General features: G+C 49.1%; 1 protein-coding gene across 4 annotated transcripts; it reads right to left on the reverse strand.

Annotated features, from left to right (window-relative positions):
* Nucleotides 1-211: 211 nt before the first annotated feature.
* On the reverse strand, nucleotides 212-19311 carry ADAMTS13 (ADAM metallopeptidase with thrombospondin type 1 motif 13). Of its 4 annotated transcripts, none has more exons than XM_010397791.4 (29): nucleotides 18935-19311; nucleotides 18542-18608; nucleotides 17459-17742; nucleotides 17172-17313; nucleotides 16679-16818; nucleotides 15927-16010; nucleotides 15725-15849; nucleotides 15282-15428; nucleotides 14796-14930; nucleotides 14123-14273; nucleotides 13400-13504; nucleotides 12809-12960; nucleotides 12646-12709; nucleotides 11993-12119; nucleotides 11493-11641; nucleotides 10045-10165; nucleotides 9305-9385; nucleotides 8873-9054; nucleotides 8310-8445; nucleotides 6602-6731; nucleotides 5788-5977; nucleotides 5432-5546; nucleotides 4968-5097; nucleotides 3918-4122; nucleotides 3150-3447; nucleotides 2521-2667; nucleotides 1893-2069; nucleotides 1381-1565; nucleotides 741-1090 (listed from the first exon to the last, which is right to left on the reverse strand). In XM_010397791.4, the coding sequence occupies exons 1-29, from the start codon at nucleotides 19004-19006 to the stop codon at nucleotides 932-934; spliced, it is 4200 nt and encodes a 1399-aa protein (XP_010396093.3). In that variant the 5' UTR covers nucleotides 19007-19311; the 3' UTR covers nucleotides 741-931. The 4 variants fall into 4 exon arrangements, with proteins under 4 accessions (XP_010396094.3, XP_010396093.3, XP_010396092.3 ...); XM_010397790.4 differs by having other exon boundaries at nucleotides 5432-5549; nucleotides 16679-16815; nucleotides 18935-19310; XM_010397789.4 differs by having other exon boundaries at nucleotides 5432-5549; nucleotides 18935-19309.
* Nucleotides 19312-19331: the final 20 nt, after the last annotated feature.

The following is a 19331-nucleotide window of genomic DNA, read 5'->3' on the forward strand; positions in this document are numbered from 1 at the left end:
GTCCAATGTCCAAGATATTAAAAAAAAAACCCCAACTAAAAAATACATTTAAATGAAGCTCATGTGAATATTTGCCACTGCTCTAAAATCCCTTTTTCTGCCAGAGCTTGTCCATGCAGCCCCAACCACAGTTCTGTCAAGTGAAGATACAGATTAATAGCACAGCTACTGTTCTTATCTGAGGAAGTCAGACCTGGCATCAAACCTGGCATTAAGAGACAGAATTCTTTTATTTTCTCATAGAAAAGAAGTACTGGTATCACTGTCAGATAGGCAATAGTACAGCCACAGAAAGGGTGGCTGGGGAGGCACTTCAGGATGTCATTTAGTCCTCCCATATAAAGCCAGCTGTCACCAGGGCTTGCCCAGGCCAGCAGTGCCTCAGCTCAGCCAACTCCTGAACACATTCAAGCTTTGAGTGACCTGTCCTAGGGTGGCACTGCCCTCCCCACACATCTCCTTGTGCTGGCAGCTCATCTTTGCCTTCTTCATTCCATTCCACAGTTTCACTGTGCCTCAATTTTGAGGGGAATTTACACTGCAAGAGAGTGAATTTAAGGGCTAAAACGTAACTGGTGGTGTACAGAGGTTTATACTGGGCCACCAAGAAATTAAATTACTCTCCTAAAAGGTCCCACCACATTACAGAGGCAGGACCCACCCTGACACTCCAGTGCCCAAGTCACCCCCTGCAGACATGTCAACTGCATTAATGCCAACCAAATCAGACAGAAACTCCGTATGAGAAAGATTTGCTAAATATTTGGGGGTTACACATCTTTTGTATGATCTTTATCAATGCAGAGATCCCAAAGGAGTCAGCAGATATTGTTCCTACTCAACAGATGAGGAAGAAGTTGCAAGAAGATTAAATGTGTGCAGTGAGCAGGCAGCAGTGACTAACTGGACAGTGCAGTGGCTCTGGCCCCTTTTATTTGGGCTCAATAGCGTGATATTCAGCCCAGAAATGGGTTCTATGATCCTTAACGTTTTCATGGAATTCAATTTCAGCTTGGCTTCCTGTTGACTGCCACAGGAATTGCTGCTTCCCATGGAACACCACGGTCTTCATGGTGCTGACATCTCGGACCTGCAAGGGGAAAAACCAAACCATTTTATCTCAGCAGGCTACAGATGAAATAAATACCAAAAAAAAAAAAAAATACTGGAGACTTGTAGATTGATCACTCAGGGAAAAGCTGTGCTACAAAGGTTAGAAGAAATACAGTAGGTATCAGAAATTCTCATTCCCATCTACATTTACACAACAGAGATCGGAGTCCCTGATTTGTGACTGAACTGTGCATCTGGGTGGAAATCTCTAAAGGGGATGGGTTTGTTCCCATCCAAATCATTCCAGTGAGGTTCCTGCCTCCTCACCAGGATATAGTTGAAGTGTGTCTGGTTGCCTTCAGGGCCCAGGTCAGTGTTCAGGGCACGGATGGAGATGCGCTGCCGCGGAGCCACCGTGATGAAGGTCCGACACACGACCTCTTGCCTCTGATCAGGCAACTGCACAGGATTCACTACTTCACCCTGGGGGCCAAACAGCTGCTGGTCACAGTCTGACAGGGCAAAGGGAGAAGAGAAGATGGTTTAGAGAAGTATCCAGCATCTCCAAGAAGGAAATCATTTAAATTAAACACAGGCAGAAGAGTTTCTCTAGGGATTTTTATCTGGGAACCTCCAAGCATCAGCAAACACCTGTCTGGGGTTTGCCTTTAAAACAAAGGGGTAGCCCACAATTAATACCAATTCCAACACTCCTCAAGAAGGGGTTTGTGAGTTGCTAAAAATGAAGCAAGGTTTCCATAGATTTCCATAGGCAACCACCATTCATGGAACTCTGTGGGCCTTAATCTACAGCAAGAGCAAAGCTCTCAGTACAGTACCTTGGTAATACTTTTTGGCTGCAGTTCTGCTGCTGTACTGCAGAATGACCCCGTTTCCTGGCAGCACAACACGCTGTTTCACAATCAGTGTGTTGGTTCTGGAATTTATCAGTGACAGAGGGAGCTTCCTGCAGCCTGTCCGCCACATCATTCGCCCAGAAAACAGCAGGACCTCACCTGGAACGGATGAGCACAGGGCCTAGAAACACTTTTATTTGAAGTAAAAGCCAGTCTCTCTTATGCAGGTCTGGAATCAAGTAATTTCTGCATCTTGTTTCTATCTTATCAAAATCTGTCATGAGAACAGGCCAGTTAATTAATCTAACTGTGCTGATTCCAGCTAGAGGGTACATTGGTTTTATAACAGGCCAAAACAAGCTTATTTAACCCCATAAGTTCCTTTCATCTCATATCTATCAACAGAACAGGTAAGAAGCCACTGTGTGAGGGGAGGACAAGCAGCATCTTCATTTTGTTCCATCTGGCAACAACTTGGTGGAACAGAAAAAATCAGTGAAATGGTTTCAGAGATTACACAGGCTCTGAGGCAACCAGAATTTTTCAGGGCACCAGAAGAGGTGCAGATTTGCCAGAGGGCCAGGCTGGATCCCAGAGCTCCAGGCAGTACCTGCAGTGCAGTTGAGGGAGCTCTCCAGGATGGTCACTGAGATCTCCTCCCTCAGGGGACGCCCGATGGCCACCGTGCAGTCCCTGCTCTCCATGCCTGTCATGTTGATGATCCCAGTGGCATTGAGAAAGAGGTTTCCACACACTCCTGGACAGCAGAGACAGGTGAGAAATACACCCAGAAGGAACTACAGGAAGGCAATTCCCTCCGTGGCACAATGAACAGACAAAGTCACATCTTCTGGGTAAAGCACTGGAAGAGTCATAGAATCCCAGAATCCCAGAACCACAGAACATCCTGAGTTGGAAGGGATCCACAAGGATCATGGAGTCCAACTCCTGGCCCTGCACAGGACTACCCCAGGAATAACACCATGTGCCTGAGAGTGTTGTCTAAACACTCCCTGAAGCCTTGAGCTGCTGTCCCACAGGCTCCCAAGTCAGAAGAGGTTTGGGAAGCACAGGGAAGCAAGGCATTGCTCCTAGCTCAGGTACCATGGACATGCTGGAACAGCAGGGTTTCCCTCCCAGCCACATGTATTCCCTCCCATGCTGCTGTCCCTGGCTGGCAGCAGGATCACCACAGCCCAGCTGCACACAGGAAGCACCTTTTGGCCGTGTCCTCCTCACCTCCACCAGGCTTTGTCGGCTCCCGGGGCCCAGCAGACAGAGGGACATCCAGGTCCTTGTGTCTGTGGTCTGTGCCAGCTGCAGCTCCTGTCAGGTGTGTGGCTGGTGTCACTGGCTGCAGCTCTGCCCCAGGGGACACGGGTCCCTCCTGCTCAGGACAGGGCCCTGCGGAGCAGCCACGCACCACGATGGCCTTGGGGAAGCGCCGGCAGAAAAGGGGGTTCACGGGCTTGTGGGTCAGAGAGCTGAGGCAGAAATCCTGCCTGGTCTGAATGCCATTCCCACAGGATGTTGAACACTGCAGAGGAACAAACCCACAGAACTGCTTTTATCCCTGCATTCCAGCTGGTATTTGGAAATAAATGCATTGATAGGCTCAGGCACGATCTGGAGGGATTCACTGATGTTCTTCTGCCACTTGCCCTGTCAGTGCTCTTGTTCCATCAGCTCTAAGATGCCCCACCTTCCAGGGGATCTTCCAAACTATATATTTAAATTGCAGAACCACTTCCTAAAAAAGTCCCAAAATATCTGCATTCCAGGAGAAAACATGCCAAAACCATTTCTAGGCTGCAGCCAAAACTTTAGCTGAGGAAGGTGGGAAGCAAACCTACGGCTGCTAAACACAGGGCAGTGGAAAGGATGGAAAACATCCTTGGAAACAGTTTAGCATTTCTGTGGGAAGCCAACAGACAAGGCAGAAGTTGTACTTCTCCCCTGTAGCCTCCAGGGAAGGGAAGAGCTGGAAAACTGAAGGGGAGCAGGTACCTCTGACCACTCGCTGAAGCTCCACTCGTAAGAGCACGTTCGGATGACACAGGGGACACTGGTGAGGGGCTTCTCTGCCACAGGACACAAATGTTCCTCCTGCAAGACCTCCTGGCCGTGGAGGATCTGCACACAGGTGACCAGCTGCACTGCTAAGCCCAGCCCACAGCTGGAGGAGCAGGGCCCAGCTGGGGTTACCTTCCACCTGGCAGGGCAGGGAGGAGAAAAAGTGAGTTAGTGATGAATCCCCACCCTGTCTCTCACTGCAGAAAATGCAATGCAGCTCCCTCACTCTTCAATCCTTCTTCACTCTCTGCCTCACACTCTCTGTGGTACTTGGAATGCAGCCTGGAGCAGGTTTGGAGTTGGATATAGAGGGCATTCCTGTTTTGCCAGGAGCCCACAGATTTCAAATCCACACTGAGTCTTCCTCTGTGTCCATCACCGCCCTCCCCAGGGTGACACACAGAGGCTTAACTGCAGAAAGAATCTTATCTCCCTCCAAAACACACACACCACTGAACCCTCAGATCAGGATCAGACCCAGAGGCCCTGGGAGTGGCATCCTGTAAAAAAAGTTCCAGTAGCTTTCCAGTCCCACAGCAAATAGGGCAGGGCAAGCTCACCACAAATCCTAAGGAAAGTGCAATCCATTTCCTTCAGTTTTCAGAGCAGCTATTCCAGATTCTGAGAGTATTTAATTCTTGCTACTTTCCTTGATGCTCTGTGGAAACTGTACAGCTGGCAAATGTGTCACCACCTTTTGCAGCTATGGATTTGTTCCTGCTTCCCAGAGTAATAAGGGATCGAGAGGTTTTTGGTTTTTCTCTGGAGTCAGACTCTGAGGACTACACTTAATTTCTGTCTGAGATGTACCAGCCCAGGAAAAACTCTGAGTTTGCTGATATGGAGCAGTGCTACAGTTTTTGCAGCTGGCTTTGCTTCCAAAGAAGGGGAGAGCAGCTTGACCCTTCCTTCACCATGTCCCTGGAGACAGAGAGAGGAAGGAAGACCCCTCACTGGCTCGTTGTCTCCTGGTAACTGCTTTACCTTGGTGGGCAGGGGTTGAGATCACAGACTTCCACCCTGCTCTCTGGCTTTGGCACTGGCTGACAGTTTTCCTCCTGGGTTTCTTCTTTGGTGTCAAAAGCCACACAAACATAGTGCAGCTGAGCCTTACCTAGGAAGGGAAGCAATCTGACTGCGTGGTTTGGATGTACAAGGGTTGAAAGTAAGTCAGAAGTGTCACATCTGTGTGTACAAACCAAGCAAACTCTGCCCAAGCCATGGCACTCTTACTGCACTCATCACCCCAGCTCTGAAGCACAGCAGCAGCCAGACCACCCTCTAAATTGTTCTGTCTGAGCCAGGCCTCCTTGCCCCTTCCAAAATAACTGTGAACACAGCTACACTTAGAACTGTAGAGGGGGAAAGATCAGGTCCCCGAGGCTCCCAGGCACTGAAATCACACCTAGAGCCAAGCAACATTTCCCTGCAGCACAGAAAGGCCTCACCTCTACCACAGGAGACAGAACACTCCCCAGCTACAGGGCTCCAGACATACACAGTCCGATTTTCCAGCTGGATGTGCCCAGGTGACTCCAGAGGCTGAAGTAAGTGTGCATCTTCCTCCTCAGAACAGAGCAAAAAACAGCTGCCCTAAACAAACCACCATGATGAACTGAGGCATCCAGCAGCTTAATTAAAGAGGGATGGAGCTGCCTAAAGTGACAGGATGAAGCTTTAACTGGGCAGAGCAGTGGTGCAAACCACCCTCCGGGCTCCAGGAGTAAGCTGGTGGTTCTTAACTGGTGGATAAAAGCGCAAAGCTCACAGTGAGGTTCCTGAAAAGCCAAGCCAGCAAACTCACTTTGTCCCAGCCCAAAGGGCACACATTGACCACACATGGCACAAGGGAGAGGGGTTTTTCTTCTGCTGGGCACAAGCTGTCATCCACCACAGTCTCCAGGCCATCATGGAACTGCACACAGGTCAGGTTCTGCTGGGCAACTCCAGTCCCACAGACAGCAGAGCATTCATCTCTCTGAGACATCTTCCACCTAAATGGGAGGCAATGGCATCGCTCTGTTTCCCACCTGGATCAGGGAGGTTCATTACTCAGGACACTGGTTACAGAAATGGGTCATGCAGAGGATTCAGCTTCTCTGTTTCAAGAGCTTTGTCTGGATGTGACTGAGAGGACAGTTTAAGTCCTTTCACTGACAGCTTTCAAGGACTAAAAGCACCTAAGCTAAGGAGCTATAGTTCACAGTGTGATCACTTTTGATTGAACACTAAAATGTCTGTGAGGGCAGTGTCTGGGCAGGCTTGGCCCTTGGTCCTCCTTCCAGAATAAACAACACAAGGGTCAACCCTCTTTGTTGGAACCATCTTGGAGAGGATGTGAGAGCCATCTCCTTCTGGCCATGCCCTCAGAGTATCTCCATTTAGCAGATTACTGTAAAACATTGGAAGGACTATTTCCCAATCCTTCAGCTGACATCTCAATTACCTCATGGGACCAGGAAAGACAGAACATGGCTTGGGATCTGCTACCCCATTGTAATTATGAGGAAACCACTTCATACTTCTCTCTTTTTTCCACCTTGCACAACACCAGTGCAGAGCCTGGGTTAAGTGGCAGAGAAAAGCAGGAATTCAGTTGAGCTCCCAAGAACACCGACCTGTACAGGCACGGCTCCATGGCACAGGGCTTGTGCTCTGGGAGGGGCTGGGGCAGCTCCAGACACCACTGATCCTCTGCTACTTCATTCCTGGTCTGATCAAAGCACACATGAAACACTGGGAGCACCCCTGGGATACAAAAGGAAAAGGAAATGAAGTTATAACCAGAGTGAACAGCTCCCCTCTGCTCTGGTAGGAAGATGCAGAGATTTTGCTTCGCTCAGTCACCTGTGTAAGAAAATGGGGTGTATGGGAATACAGACTTCTGTAAACACACAAACCCCTTCTTTGTGACATAACCTCCCTCAAGAGTTTTAAAGTGATTTTCCAAGGTGAGCACCCCACCAGAGGAGAAGTTTGATTGATAATCCCCAAAATGGAAGGGTTGCGCTAAACTGGCTGTTTGAAAGAACAAGGATATCAATCATAATTTGGAACAAATTATTTCTAATGATCTGACTGATGAGGGACAGAAAATAAGCTCTAGGAGGAGATGGTTTTAAATGCCATAGTGTAGAAGTGACCAGGTAATATCATCACACAGCCTTTGTGCTCAGACAGCACCAACCTCCTCAAAGGCATCATCAACAGCCAAAACCAGGCTAGAGGTGCTGGCAGAGAAACTGGAGAATTCCAGTGCCTGCAGCAGGCAAGGAATGAAATATTCATAAGCTACAGCTCTAAAGAAGATTTGTAACGATAACGAACCTAAAAAGCAAAGCAGATGAAAAGTCAGACTCAAAGAAATTACAAGCAAAGCTAAAAGGAGTCTCCTTTCAAGGACTGGGCTACAGGAGAGCCAGGCATTCCTGAATCTCAGGCAGCATGAGAGCCCTGAGCACCAAATGTCCAGAATCAATCAGCAACCTTCTCTTTGCTCCACCCTCCTTGTTTTCAAATAATGACCATTGCTAAGGAGGGCCTGTGCACCACTTACAGCTCTCAAGGTGCAATTCCAGCCCAGATTCTCAACTTTCTGTTATTTTAAGTCCTGACTTTCTCTTTTTTTTTTTTTTCCTGTTTGTGATTGCATTAGCTGGAGGCTCTGGAGCATTCTGAGCTCTTTACTTCAGTTCACCTGGGGGATTTGCTGGAGAAAAGCTCTCCAGGCATAACTAGTTGTATAGATTGACTTCCATAAATATTCATTAATGCATTTTCTAAATCCTCGTCACAGAAGTCTTGAGAGGCCTGACAGTGTCATCTGAATTATCTGGTAAACGAGATGTCAGGCCATCTATCAGAGTGAACTGTTACAATCTGCATTATGATTCCTTTAGGGAGACAGAAAGGATTAGCCATGGCACAGGAATAGAATTCTAAGAAGGAAGTTTCATAATTAGCTCTGAGGCTTTAGTTAGATACCAGATACCCCTTTGGTCTCAGACTTCTGATGTTTAGCCAACTTCAGATTACAGTCTTCAAGAACTTTGAAAAATCTGAGAAAATTATTTAGTCTTAAAACCAAGAGTTCAGTTAAAACCTGTCTAAAAATCCTCTCCATGATCAAACATTTTCAGTATCATTCTGAGGATTCAGCCCATTTGCTGATTTGTTCATTTAATTCAAAAGCTCCACCACGTTTTTCTTTGGTTCAGTTTAACACCGGCAACTGCAGCAATCATTTCCAGCACTCTGCTTTTCAATTCAGTTCAGACCAAACCAGAAGTCTCCATAAAAAGGGAAGACTGAGTCCTGCTGCCTCACCTTCCCCACAGGTCACTGAACATGGGCCCTGCTGAGGAATCCACACATAGGTCAGGTTCTCCCTGGGGACGAAGTAGCTGAAGGTGATGTCTGGGTTGGTGACATTGCCATATTCTTTTGTGTACCTCCTGTAGACCTGGACAAGGAAAAACTGTGGTCAATGCACAAGAAAACTTGGATTTATTCCTTAGGATGGAGGAAGGAGCAGCCAATCCCCCTCCTTTCCATCCAACCCTGAGCCTCACTGCAATGCCTCAGCCCCGGGCAGATGCAGTCAGAGCACTCACCCTGTGAATTCTGGGCACTGAAAATGATTAAACCAAGCAGAAGGTTTAACTTGGTGTGGGTTTCCCCCACACAATCACCCCCAGACCTGCAGGAAGCCTGCAGGAAGCCCCAGCCATTCCCCAGAAAAGCAATACTATCGCTCTCCAGTGAACACCATCTCCCCCAGCCTTGGACACAAAGTCACCTGAATCCACCACACCTGGGTTCTGCAGCAAAGCCACCCAAACCTGCCCACTTCTGCCTGGCCCCCTTCCAGCTCTGCTGCTTTAATGTACCTGTATTTCAATTTCTTCCTGCGTTGGCCCATCCACATGGATCTCCTCCAGGCTTGGCAGGTTGTCCTTGGTGAGAAACACTTGGTATTTGATCTGGTTGTCCTCCAGAACTGACGGGTAGGTGACATTCTGTGAGATTTTTCCTTTTCCAGCCACCACGTACTCGCCTTTAACCTTCACAGCTGGAGGAGCAGTGATGTTAAGAGACAAGGTGTGGTCACCAGGATCCCCTGGTGCTGGCAGCTACTGGCTCCCCACTTGGTAGGAACCACTTTGGCCCAAGTTGGGCATCCCAAGGAGCGTGTCTTCTGCAGCTTCCCACTGGAGAGCATCCCACGAGCAACACGCAGCACCAAGAATTCCATTTCTTTGTTGGCACAAGCTCCTTTCAGCCCTGCCTGCATCCCCTCCTCTCCTTTTCATTCCACTCACCCAGGTGTGTGAAGAGAGGCCTCCTGTTGGCAACATGGACCGAGGTGGTGTTGTAGGGCAGGGACAGAAATGTCACGTACTCTGGAAGGGTGGAAAGGAGGAAGATGTGGTCACCTTCCAGCACTGAACCTCTGTTGGGAAAGCTAGAGATTGCAGCTCAACTCCTGAATTCACACTGACCCTGCTCCTCAGCTTGAACACGGTGACGGTGACACAGCAAACACAACTGAGCTGGATTCTGTGTCCTGTTCTCACCTTTCTACGGTTCTTTTTAGGTTTTCTGCTAATATCTCAAGGTGAGACTGCAAGAGCCAGACCAGTTCCCAAATGGACATTGAACATCTCAGGAAGCACAAACAACACCCTCAGGGATGTGGTGGGATTGTTGGGCTGTCCTGTGCAGGGCCAGGAGTTGGACCCAATGATCCTTGTGGATCCCTTCCAGCTCAGGATATTTATGATTCTGTGATCTGATATCACCCCCAGCTCCCAACAATTTGCTGGGCTTCCCAAACAGTTAACATTTCTGATCCACATCCAGAGAATTCTGACCAAAAAAGCACTCTGCCTACACGAGAGCTACCTCACTCCATTGGACCACCCAAAATCCATCTCCATACCCTCCATAAAATAAAATCAAGCAGAAGCAGAAGGGAGAAGTCACATACAGAAGATTGTGAACACTGACTCTGCACACAAACAGCAGCACAATGCAGAGCCTGAGGGGGAGGGCTACACACCTTGAGCTTTTCCTTCTGTGTAGGATCCACTCACTTGGGTGCAAGTGGAGTTATCACCCCCACAGACCTTGCAGGGATCCATGACCTTCCTGGAGCCCATCTGGCCGTCACACCCGAATGCCTGAGCAGAGGAGAGAGTCTGTCAGCCCGGCCTGCTCTGAGAAAACAAGTGAGCAAAAGCAACATTGCCTGAATTCCTGAAACTGCCCTTTCCCTTTGCAATTTGGGTTTAGGAAGACATTGAAGAAAAAGATGCAGTTTGTACCTAGACCTACCACTGGGCAGCAGCGTGCAAAGCCAGGGACTGGGAGGTCTTAGCTGAGAGCACAGCTCTCAGTAACTGTGACATTTTCTTTCCCATAAGAAGCAGCCCAAAAAGATCTCTCCTGTGACCTAAACCCAAAGCTCTGTGCTCTCTTCTATGAACTCTTTCTGGAGGGAGGGAGGGAGGGAGGAAAAAAACAAAAGCCCAGGGGGACAGTAAACATGAATGGCAGGTTCTGAAGGAATCTTTAGCTCCCCAAACTCCCAAAGCCAAACCTAGCTCACATCCTTCAGTCCCATGGAACTCAGAAGAGAGATTCTATCCCCATTCCCACGAACAAGACTAATTTACACAAAGCTACAGGAGGATCTCAGCAGGCTTAACAGCAAAACATATGCAACTGCTGAATTTATGCTGGAGGCACTGATCCCAGGCTTTGGAAGCTGCCATAACATGCATATTTATCACTGCTGCCAATAAAACAGCCAAAATCAGAACAGGTTGTGCCTACACCCTCTGCTGTTCATGGGGGGAAACACTTCACAAAACACGGTGAGCACGAGGATAATGAGAAAAACATAAAATTTACAAAGAGTATTCTGGGAATGTAAAGAAACAACAGAAAACATCCAGCCGGGTCAGCTCCGAGCAGTTCCTAAAATGCAGACGGCGCGGGGGAGTTGTATCCAAGGTCATCGGGAAAGAATGCCTTCCTCAGGTCCAACCCAGGAAAAAAACTCCAGTTTTGATCAGTGATATTCCAAAAATCAATCTGTCGACTTGTGATCCCCAGGTTTTGCTCCTTATCTTGCCACTGGCCCAGTAATTCAAGTCATGGAACTTGCCTCCAAGACATTTTGTGGGGCTAATTACAGCAGGCAAACTGAGCAGCTCATGACGTCTCCTCCACCAACACATAAACCAATTTGCTTCTTGGCTTAGGGGTGAATAGCCCTGTGTGTTTACTGCATAATTAGCAGAATGTCTTATCTAGAGGGCATTGGATGCACAGACAGATCAGTAGATTTTTGGACTCCATCCAACACACCAAGAACAAAACTCTCTTCTGAGAAGAGCTCGCTCTGTTGTTTGGGGCACTGTGTTTTTTCCTAGCACGATTTCCCCTGACTCCTTTGGTGCAGATCACCAGTCAGGGGTTCACCTGGACTCCCCAGTCACTTACTCTGCATCTCCCCATCACACACAGATGGAGATCCCCGTGGTGCTCCGTGTCATCCTGCTCACACCTGGTTCCATCCAGGAAATTGTCCCCGCGGCTCACCATGAACTCCTTCCCCACGGCCCTGCACATGTGCTTGCAGAGCAGGTCCCCTGGAGCAGCAGGCACAAGGAAGGAGTTACTCTTTCAGGAAGGCACGTGGCTGCTCATCAGCAATGGGAAAAAGCCCAGAGAAGTTGTGGACTCCCATCCCTGGCAGTGTCCAAGGCCAGGTTGGACAGGGCTTGGAGCAACCTGGGATAGTGGAAGGTGTCCCTGCCATGGTGGGATGAGATGAGTTTTAAGGTCCCTTCCAACCCAAACCAATCTGGGATTCTATGATCTGTCAGAGAGTACCCAGGTTTCATGTGAAAACTAAAACAGTGGAACAGCCTTTCAACTCCAAAGTACAGACAGGTGCATGAGCACTCCCTGCACAAACTGAGGTTTCAGACACTCCTTACCTTTGGCAAAGCCAAGAGCAGACGTCCAGGTATAAAAGGAGGGTGTTTCTACATCAAGGTACAGTGGCTTTAAATTTGTTGCTGCACACTGTTCAGCCATGAAGTCCTGCTGGGTCATCAGACAGGCCTGGATCCCAGAGAGATTGTTGTGTAAGGAAAAGAAGTGACTGAGCACAGGGTCCCAAGCAGCATTTAACCCTCTAGCTAAAGGCAAAACACAGTGGCTGCTAAGTAAAACACCCACACAATGCCAAGAAAGAAAACCACTTTAAAGGGAGGCTGCAGGATATGCAGAGAATTGTGCTTGGAAGCTGATATCTTTGCTATTTATACAAAATAAATAGATAAGGAAAACAGGAACCATACAAGAAAGTCCCTCTGAAGAAAACCATCATTGTGAGTCACTGTTTTCTCAGCATCTGTCCTGCTATGGGGGCATAGAGAAAATGCTTCATTACATGTGAACAATGCTATCCAATAATCCTGCTGCCTTCAGTGGCACAAATACCTCTCGTGCTGTCAGACAGATGGAGGCTGTACACCAGATCTTTAGTCCTCTTTCCCAGAACAGCCAGCTGTGGGAAGGACAGTCACAAAACACACAGCCCTCAAAAGGTTCAAAGAGAAGCTCAGATGATGTCAAGCTCCATTACCTGTGTATTGCACATCTCTGCTTGCACGCTGGCACCGTGGCACTCCTGCCCCCCAAAAGCAGGCCTGGAAATGACAGAATTCCTCAACAGAGGCAGGATTGTCCCAAGCAAAGAGGAAGACTCAGCCCCGAGGCCCTGAGGACAGCCAGGTCCCCACTCTCACCTGGGGTTGTTACAGAAGCGCTGCCTCACCACGACCCCCCCGCCGCAGCTGCGGGAGCATGGGGAGAGGGGGCTCCAGGCAGACCAGTGCCCATGGACCACAGCCATGGGGTTCAGCTCCTCCAGAGAGCTGCACTGACCCTTGGAGCACCACTAGGACCAAGAACACACAAGAACACAGAGAACTGGCAGCAGTGAACCCAGCAGGGCCAACCTTTTGGTTGGCACAAGTCCCCATCTTTGGCAGCCCAGTAACGGAGAATCCCAAGGTGAATGAGGCAGCTTCTCGCTAGAGGCTGAAAAGTCCCATGCCTAATTAGGGTCTAACATGAGGCTGGGGTTAAAAAACAGAGCAGGCAGGTCATTTCAAGTTGAAGGAGAGCTCAGATATCAGGCTATAGAACTGCGAAGCAACTCCAGAGATAAAGACAAGGTGGAAACAGCACGATCAGGACATAATGGTACCAGGTTGTGACTGGTTTTAGCTCCCTGGCCAAGGGGCAGCGAGTGCCAGGTACCCTCCAGACACTGACAAAGCTTCGCTGTCTGAGCTCCACAGCACCACACCCACTGCTGGTGGGAGCCTCCTTACCTTGTTGATCCCACACTCAGTTCCATCCAGGAGGGGAACCAGAAGCCGAGTACAGCTGGATTTTTCTGCCGGTTGTACATGGCATGAGAGAACTTTACAGATGTCCTGGTGTGACAAGAAAATCAGGGAGTCAGGCTCAACAACACAGCAGCCCCAAAAGTCTAAATTGTGCATGTCCCAGCTTTTCTCACAGACACCCAACAGTGCAAGTTCCCTCATTTTTCCTGCTATTGGGCAAAAGCTGTGGGCAAGTCAAAAGACCATCACTGTAGTGATCACCAGCTGTAATGCTGGAAGATGATCAACTGAAGCAATTAAAGTTTCACCCACCTTAGTGTTTCCTCATTAACAAAACATGTCCAGATGGCAGCTATTAAACACGCTGTGTTTCCCAGACAAAGGGATTTGAGCTGTGGCGGGGAAGCTGGAGGAATCCAGTGAACAAGAACTCCCCAAGGCAGGACCCTGGGTGGGTGCACCCAGCACTGCCAGGCCAGCTGTGCACAACAGCACCCAACTGTGCAAACCTTACAGGAGATTTATGTGGAGGAAGGAAGTGATGGAAAGAAGGGAAACATTTTTAAAGCCTTGCCAAGAAATCTGTGGCAGAAAAGCACCTTCAATCCTGTCAGAATAAAAATGCTGCCAGCCCCCTTTCCCCGAATTTTGGCTCCTGACTGTTTCCCTGCTGCCCTTAGCAAGACAGACAAACTTTCTACCTACAACATTGCTGTCAGCAAAGGTGCAAGCTGTGGCCACACTCCCAAAGGCTATTTTACATTGCTCATCTGCTCCGTAGTACAAGCCAGGCTTCCACCCCGGGATGCTGCCGTCCATGTCCGGCAGGTCATTCAAGCAGCTTGTTTGGCCTGTACTGATAGAAACATGAGGAATATCACTTTCCCAGCTGTGGGTAGTGAGGACAATGACATGTTTGCAAACTTGTGCTGAGTTTCACTCTGGGAGTTGGCTGCTGCTTTCCCAGACAACACATGCTCGCTGTGGGCTGGGATGGATTTAGTTGCAGCAGCTGCCTGGAGATGCTCAGAGTTCCCTGCTGCTGGAGTTCTATCCCATTCCTGTCCTGCACCCAGCCAGCACACAGCCTGCAGTGCCTGTCTGAGCCTGGATGCTCTGATGGTGTAAATAAAATGTGCAGGCTGAGCCAGTGTCTGAGAAATCCACCCCAGCCCAGGCACGTCAGGCACCAACCAAAGCCACTTCCAGCTACGCGAAGCAAAAACTGGGTTTAACCTCAGCAACAAGTGCTAAGAGATAAACAACCCCCAAGCTTTTCACTGTTCCTCATTTTTCAGTATTTTTTTTTTTTATTCTTTGAGGTTTTCTCTCCTAAGCTCCCAGCACAGGGAACTGAAGAACTCAACCATTCCCTTACCTGACAAGGGCCAGGAACTGCTCCCGACTGCACGGAGACCAGGTGAGGTCGATGCTGTTGTGGTTTCCTGCTGAGCCCATGATGTAACCACTGCTGCTGCACAGATTCCCCTCGCCATCGTGGGCAATTCCAAGGCTGTAACAGAAGCAGCACAGAGCCCTGAGGAGAAGAAACCCAGAGGCTGCATTCCCTCAGAGCCTCTCTTCTCTAAGCAAGGACTGAGCTCCCTCTGCAGCCCTTCCTTCTACTGTTGTCACAAAGGGCTTCTCTCCTCTTTGCAGCTTCTACTTGTCACAGAGCTTGCAGGAATGCAAGAAATGCAAGGAACTCTTTCCAAAATAATCCATGACCATGACCAAAAGGTTTAGAATAATCTATGGGGAATTCCCTTTTATGTCAAGGGGTCCTTTTGCTTTTTTCCTTGAACTGGAGGATGTGTTTACCTGAATAAAACCTCCTGAGCTGCTCTGGCAGTTTCCTACTGACCTGTGCCCAATCTCATGGGCTATGGTGACTCCAAGGTCAAAGCCAGTGTCCTGGGTAATCACACAGCTCCAGAAGGAGGAGCACGCTCCCCCTAACTGAGTCACTCCACGAAGCTCCTTGTTCCCATCAGGCAGCTCCAGGTCAAACCTAAAGTAAGGGAGACACAGAGAGGAAAGAGCAAAGAACCCCCACAGCAAGGAAAGTCAGGTTTAGGCATTCAGCTGAATTGATCTGAGCTTTCCTGGTCTGGAATCCAGCTACCTTTCTTTTGACACATGGAGTTCCCTGGGGCAAGATGGCAGCAATAGGGTCCCACAAGTGCCCACTGCTCAAAATTTATGACGATTCCCCATTAAAAAATCCAGATGTCCTCAGACAAGCAGAACTGAATGAAATGACCTAATCCTATTTCCCAGTCCCTCCCAGGGCAGGGAGCTCAGCACCTGGTGATGTAGAGGACAATGTCAGCATGCTGGGGGTCAGAGTCGTTCTGGGGGTTCACCCTCTTGCTCCACTCACAGACGCTGATGAGGGAGGAGGTGATGTTGGTTGTGATGTTCAGCTCTGCCTGGAGGGAAGGCACACGTTGGCACATTCCAAACAGCTTTGAGCTTGGACAACACTCAAACACAGCCCTCTCCTTACCTCTGGCTCTCTCAAAACCAGCATTTGCATGAGGTGAACCCTGAAATGAGCCCCCAGTGAGGCATCTCTGAGCAGCTCTGCTCCCTGAGAAGAGACAGAAAGGAGTCAGTAAAGAAGGGGTTTGGGGATTCCCACTCGCTGTTCCCCAAGAACTGGGCTGCACTCACTACAAAGGTAACTACAACATTAACATATGCAAATGTTAACACATACAAATGTGAATAAACCTGTCGAGAGATGAGGTTGGATTTGTCAGACACTCTGAAGCAGAGAGAAGAATCTGCATGAAAAATTTCATAGGGGAGCGAACGCCAGAGACTTTTTCTGCAGTACACACATTGAAAATGCCAAGCCAAGTTCTTAATAATAGCAAAGGGAGACATGAAAATTATGCAATAGAAATAAAACACTGAAATGTAAAATATGAGATTGATTCAGTGGATTTAGCTCAATCCCCCTGAAAGCAACAGGGTGAGAAAACTCTTTATGTGAGTTGCAACGTTAGTCATGAAACTCAGAGCTACATTTTCTATGTGGGTTTTAAATCCTCTAAGATCTTCTTTTACTCATGCAGCTCCTTGTGCAAGGGAATTCGGGGAATTTTGTGCCTAGGGAAGCACAGAGCAATGCCCTGCACATGAGCTCTGCACCAGGGACAGGTGACCCCAACCACCCTGAGAGTGCCCTCCCAGAGGTGCTGCCTGGGACACAGCCTGGAGCCCACTCTGGGGCAGCACCACAGAGCCACTCACAATGTTCAGGTTGGCCAGGACGTATCGCTCTGTGTCCTCTTTGTGGTACAAGTAAACATCTGGCCCTGCCACCACCATCAGCTCCAGATGTTTGACAGCTGCCTCAGCCCTCTTCTGCAGGCGAGGAGGAGCCCGCCCTGCTGAACAGCACAAAAGGGCACGGGGAGGTTCAAAAGCACCATAAAAGATCCTACAGATCCACTCCTTTTCCCCAAAGGCTGCAATAACACAGCTGTGAGTCCCCTTCTTCAGGGGCCAGCTCGGGTTTCCCACTTCTGTTGGTGTCTTCCACCTGTCAGCAGCTTTAACAACACACCTGTGCTATCAAAATAACAACCACCCACATCAAACACACTGGGCACACCTCAGCAAGGTGAAAAATGTTTTTGAGTCTACTCATGTATTTGTGAACACCAATTTTTCCTCTGAGCTCATGGAAGCAATCCCCCTGGAGACAGCTCTTCCAGCAGGGCTCCCTCCCCATGTCTGTTACCTCTCGCTGGCTTTGCCTCTCTTGCAGCACTTTTGAACAGGATGTGAGGGTTGGAGAAGCCAAGGTCCCTCAGCAGAGCCACATCTTTGCTCCTGACTGGCCTGATGTGAATCTTCTCCTCACCCACGGTGACGAGTCCTTGCTAAAGGAGATTAAATTCCACCTCTGAGTTTTTCCAAAGACATTTGCTATCCATGGAGATGGCAAAGATTCATTCAGTGGATGCTTCACACATGTTTGGGGCATGAAGCTGCCACCCTCCAAAGGCTCTTTCAGCTCATACTCACCAGGTGCCCTTCACAGAAGGTGACCCTGCACGTGGCCCCAGGAGGCTGCAGGGGCTTTCCACCTGCAAAGCAGTTCCCTGGGAATCTCTTCAGTAAAATAAAGGAAGAGTTCACCACCTGGCTGCTCACAAAGGAGGAGGAAAGGAGGGCGTGGTCCTCTAGAAATTCGAAGGCATAGAGCTGGCCCCAGGCCTGGATGGAGCAATGCTGGACCCGACAGGGCCTCAGCCCAAAATGTTCTTCTTTACAAGGGCAAGTTGGCTCAGCCACAATGAACTCAGGTACTGAAAGAAATGAAACAAGATCAGAACAAGGGGAGCAGTTATGAGAAATGATGATACACAAAACCCCAGTGTAAGGTCTATCTCCCCAGGAAAAATACCCTACAAACGCCAACCGTGGCCTCTTGGGGTCATGGTGTCAACAGTCAGAGAATTCCTGTGCTTTTGGGTATTCCAAAGTGAGGATAATCTGACTGGGAACACACAGCACTGCATTTATTGCTGCTTTTGCTCTCTCACTAAGGAGAACAGTTCATCTAAAAAAGGCTGAGACAGTTTCATTCCTGCAGATTTTACCTATTACTGAGTGGGAATTACAATCCAGAAAAAGACACTGGGATGAGCACTAGGTGAATTCAAAAGGAGACAATACCCTTCCTTTAGGGATTTGAGACTCCAAAACATATCCTTATTCTGAACTATCATCAATCCAGACCTAGAATTCAAATTTCTTTGTGCATTTATCTTAAAAAAAAATTAACAAGTATTTAAAGTTACCCTTAGTCTAAAGCTTTTGTCAGAAGATCATAGAAAAACACCAATGCAGAGAGTGGGGACTGCAGCAGAAATATGCAAAGAGATTGAACACATCTCCTTCAGCAGATTTTACACTCTGACCCAGCTCTTCAGCCACTCTCACACTGAAACCCAGATTGTCTCACTTGCACTGGGACTCAAGAACAGCAAATGCTTGTCAGACCAGGGGCTGTTAATCAGTGTTCTCAGCACTGTCAAACACCCAGGACTGGAAATCAACTGACAGATGTGCTCTAAACCAAAGAAGGACTTGAGCCCTGCATACCATCAGGCACTGAGCTGGTTCCAAAGTAAGAGAGAACATCTTCCACATCCAAAGCGCTGAGGAATTTCTGCAAGAAGAAGAAGAGCTTTACATTTTTTTCACGAAAAACAAATGGATACAAGACTATCCCTTCTCTGGACCTAACCTGGAAGGAACGCCAGCTAACAGCTCAGCAAGTCCCAGAGCCAAGTTCTCGTGGCTTTACTCCGCGCTAAGCACGGGCTGCACAACAGCCACCCAGAGGAAACAGCTTTATCTTCGTGATTAGTGAGCTCGGACGCAGTTTGGCTTAGAATCCTGTCGTCTCCTCTTCTTCTTTTTTAAAATTTTTTTTAACTTTTCTTAGAAACACCGAAGCGTTCCTGGAAGGGCTGTTCTGGAGGTCACACTCACCTCTGGGAGCGGCGGCCAGCACAGCCCCAGCGGGAGCATCACGAGCGCCCGCAGCGCCAAGCTGACGGTCATGCTGGAGGAGCCGCGGTCTCCGCGCCGAGCAGGGCGAGTTTTGGGCCCAAGGCATCACGTGGAGCGGAAGGGAAGAGCAAAAACAGCCTCTGAGCAAACAGGCTTTGAGCAAACAAAACAGCCTCGGAGCGGGGGGCCGCGGCCGCACCGGCAGCTGGAGCGCGGCCGCCTTGCGCAATGCCCGCGGCTTCTCCGCAGCGTGCGCCAGCCCCGGCGGCCAAGGGGCGGCTCTGGGGGGGATGGGGGCCATGTGGCCCTGGGGACACACCCGTGTGTGGCGGGGGTCACCCCGCGACCCCCCAGCCCCGGAACTCCGGAGCCATCC

Source organism: Corvus cornix, chromosome 17 (genome assembly GCF_000738735.6).
Source record: "Corvus cornix cornix isolate S_Up_H32 chromosome 17, ASM73873v5, whole genome shotgun sequence".
NCBI lineage: Eukaryota > Metazoa > Chordata > Aves > Passeriformes > Corvidae > Corvus > Corvus cornix.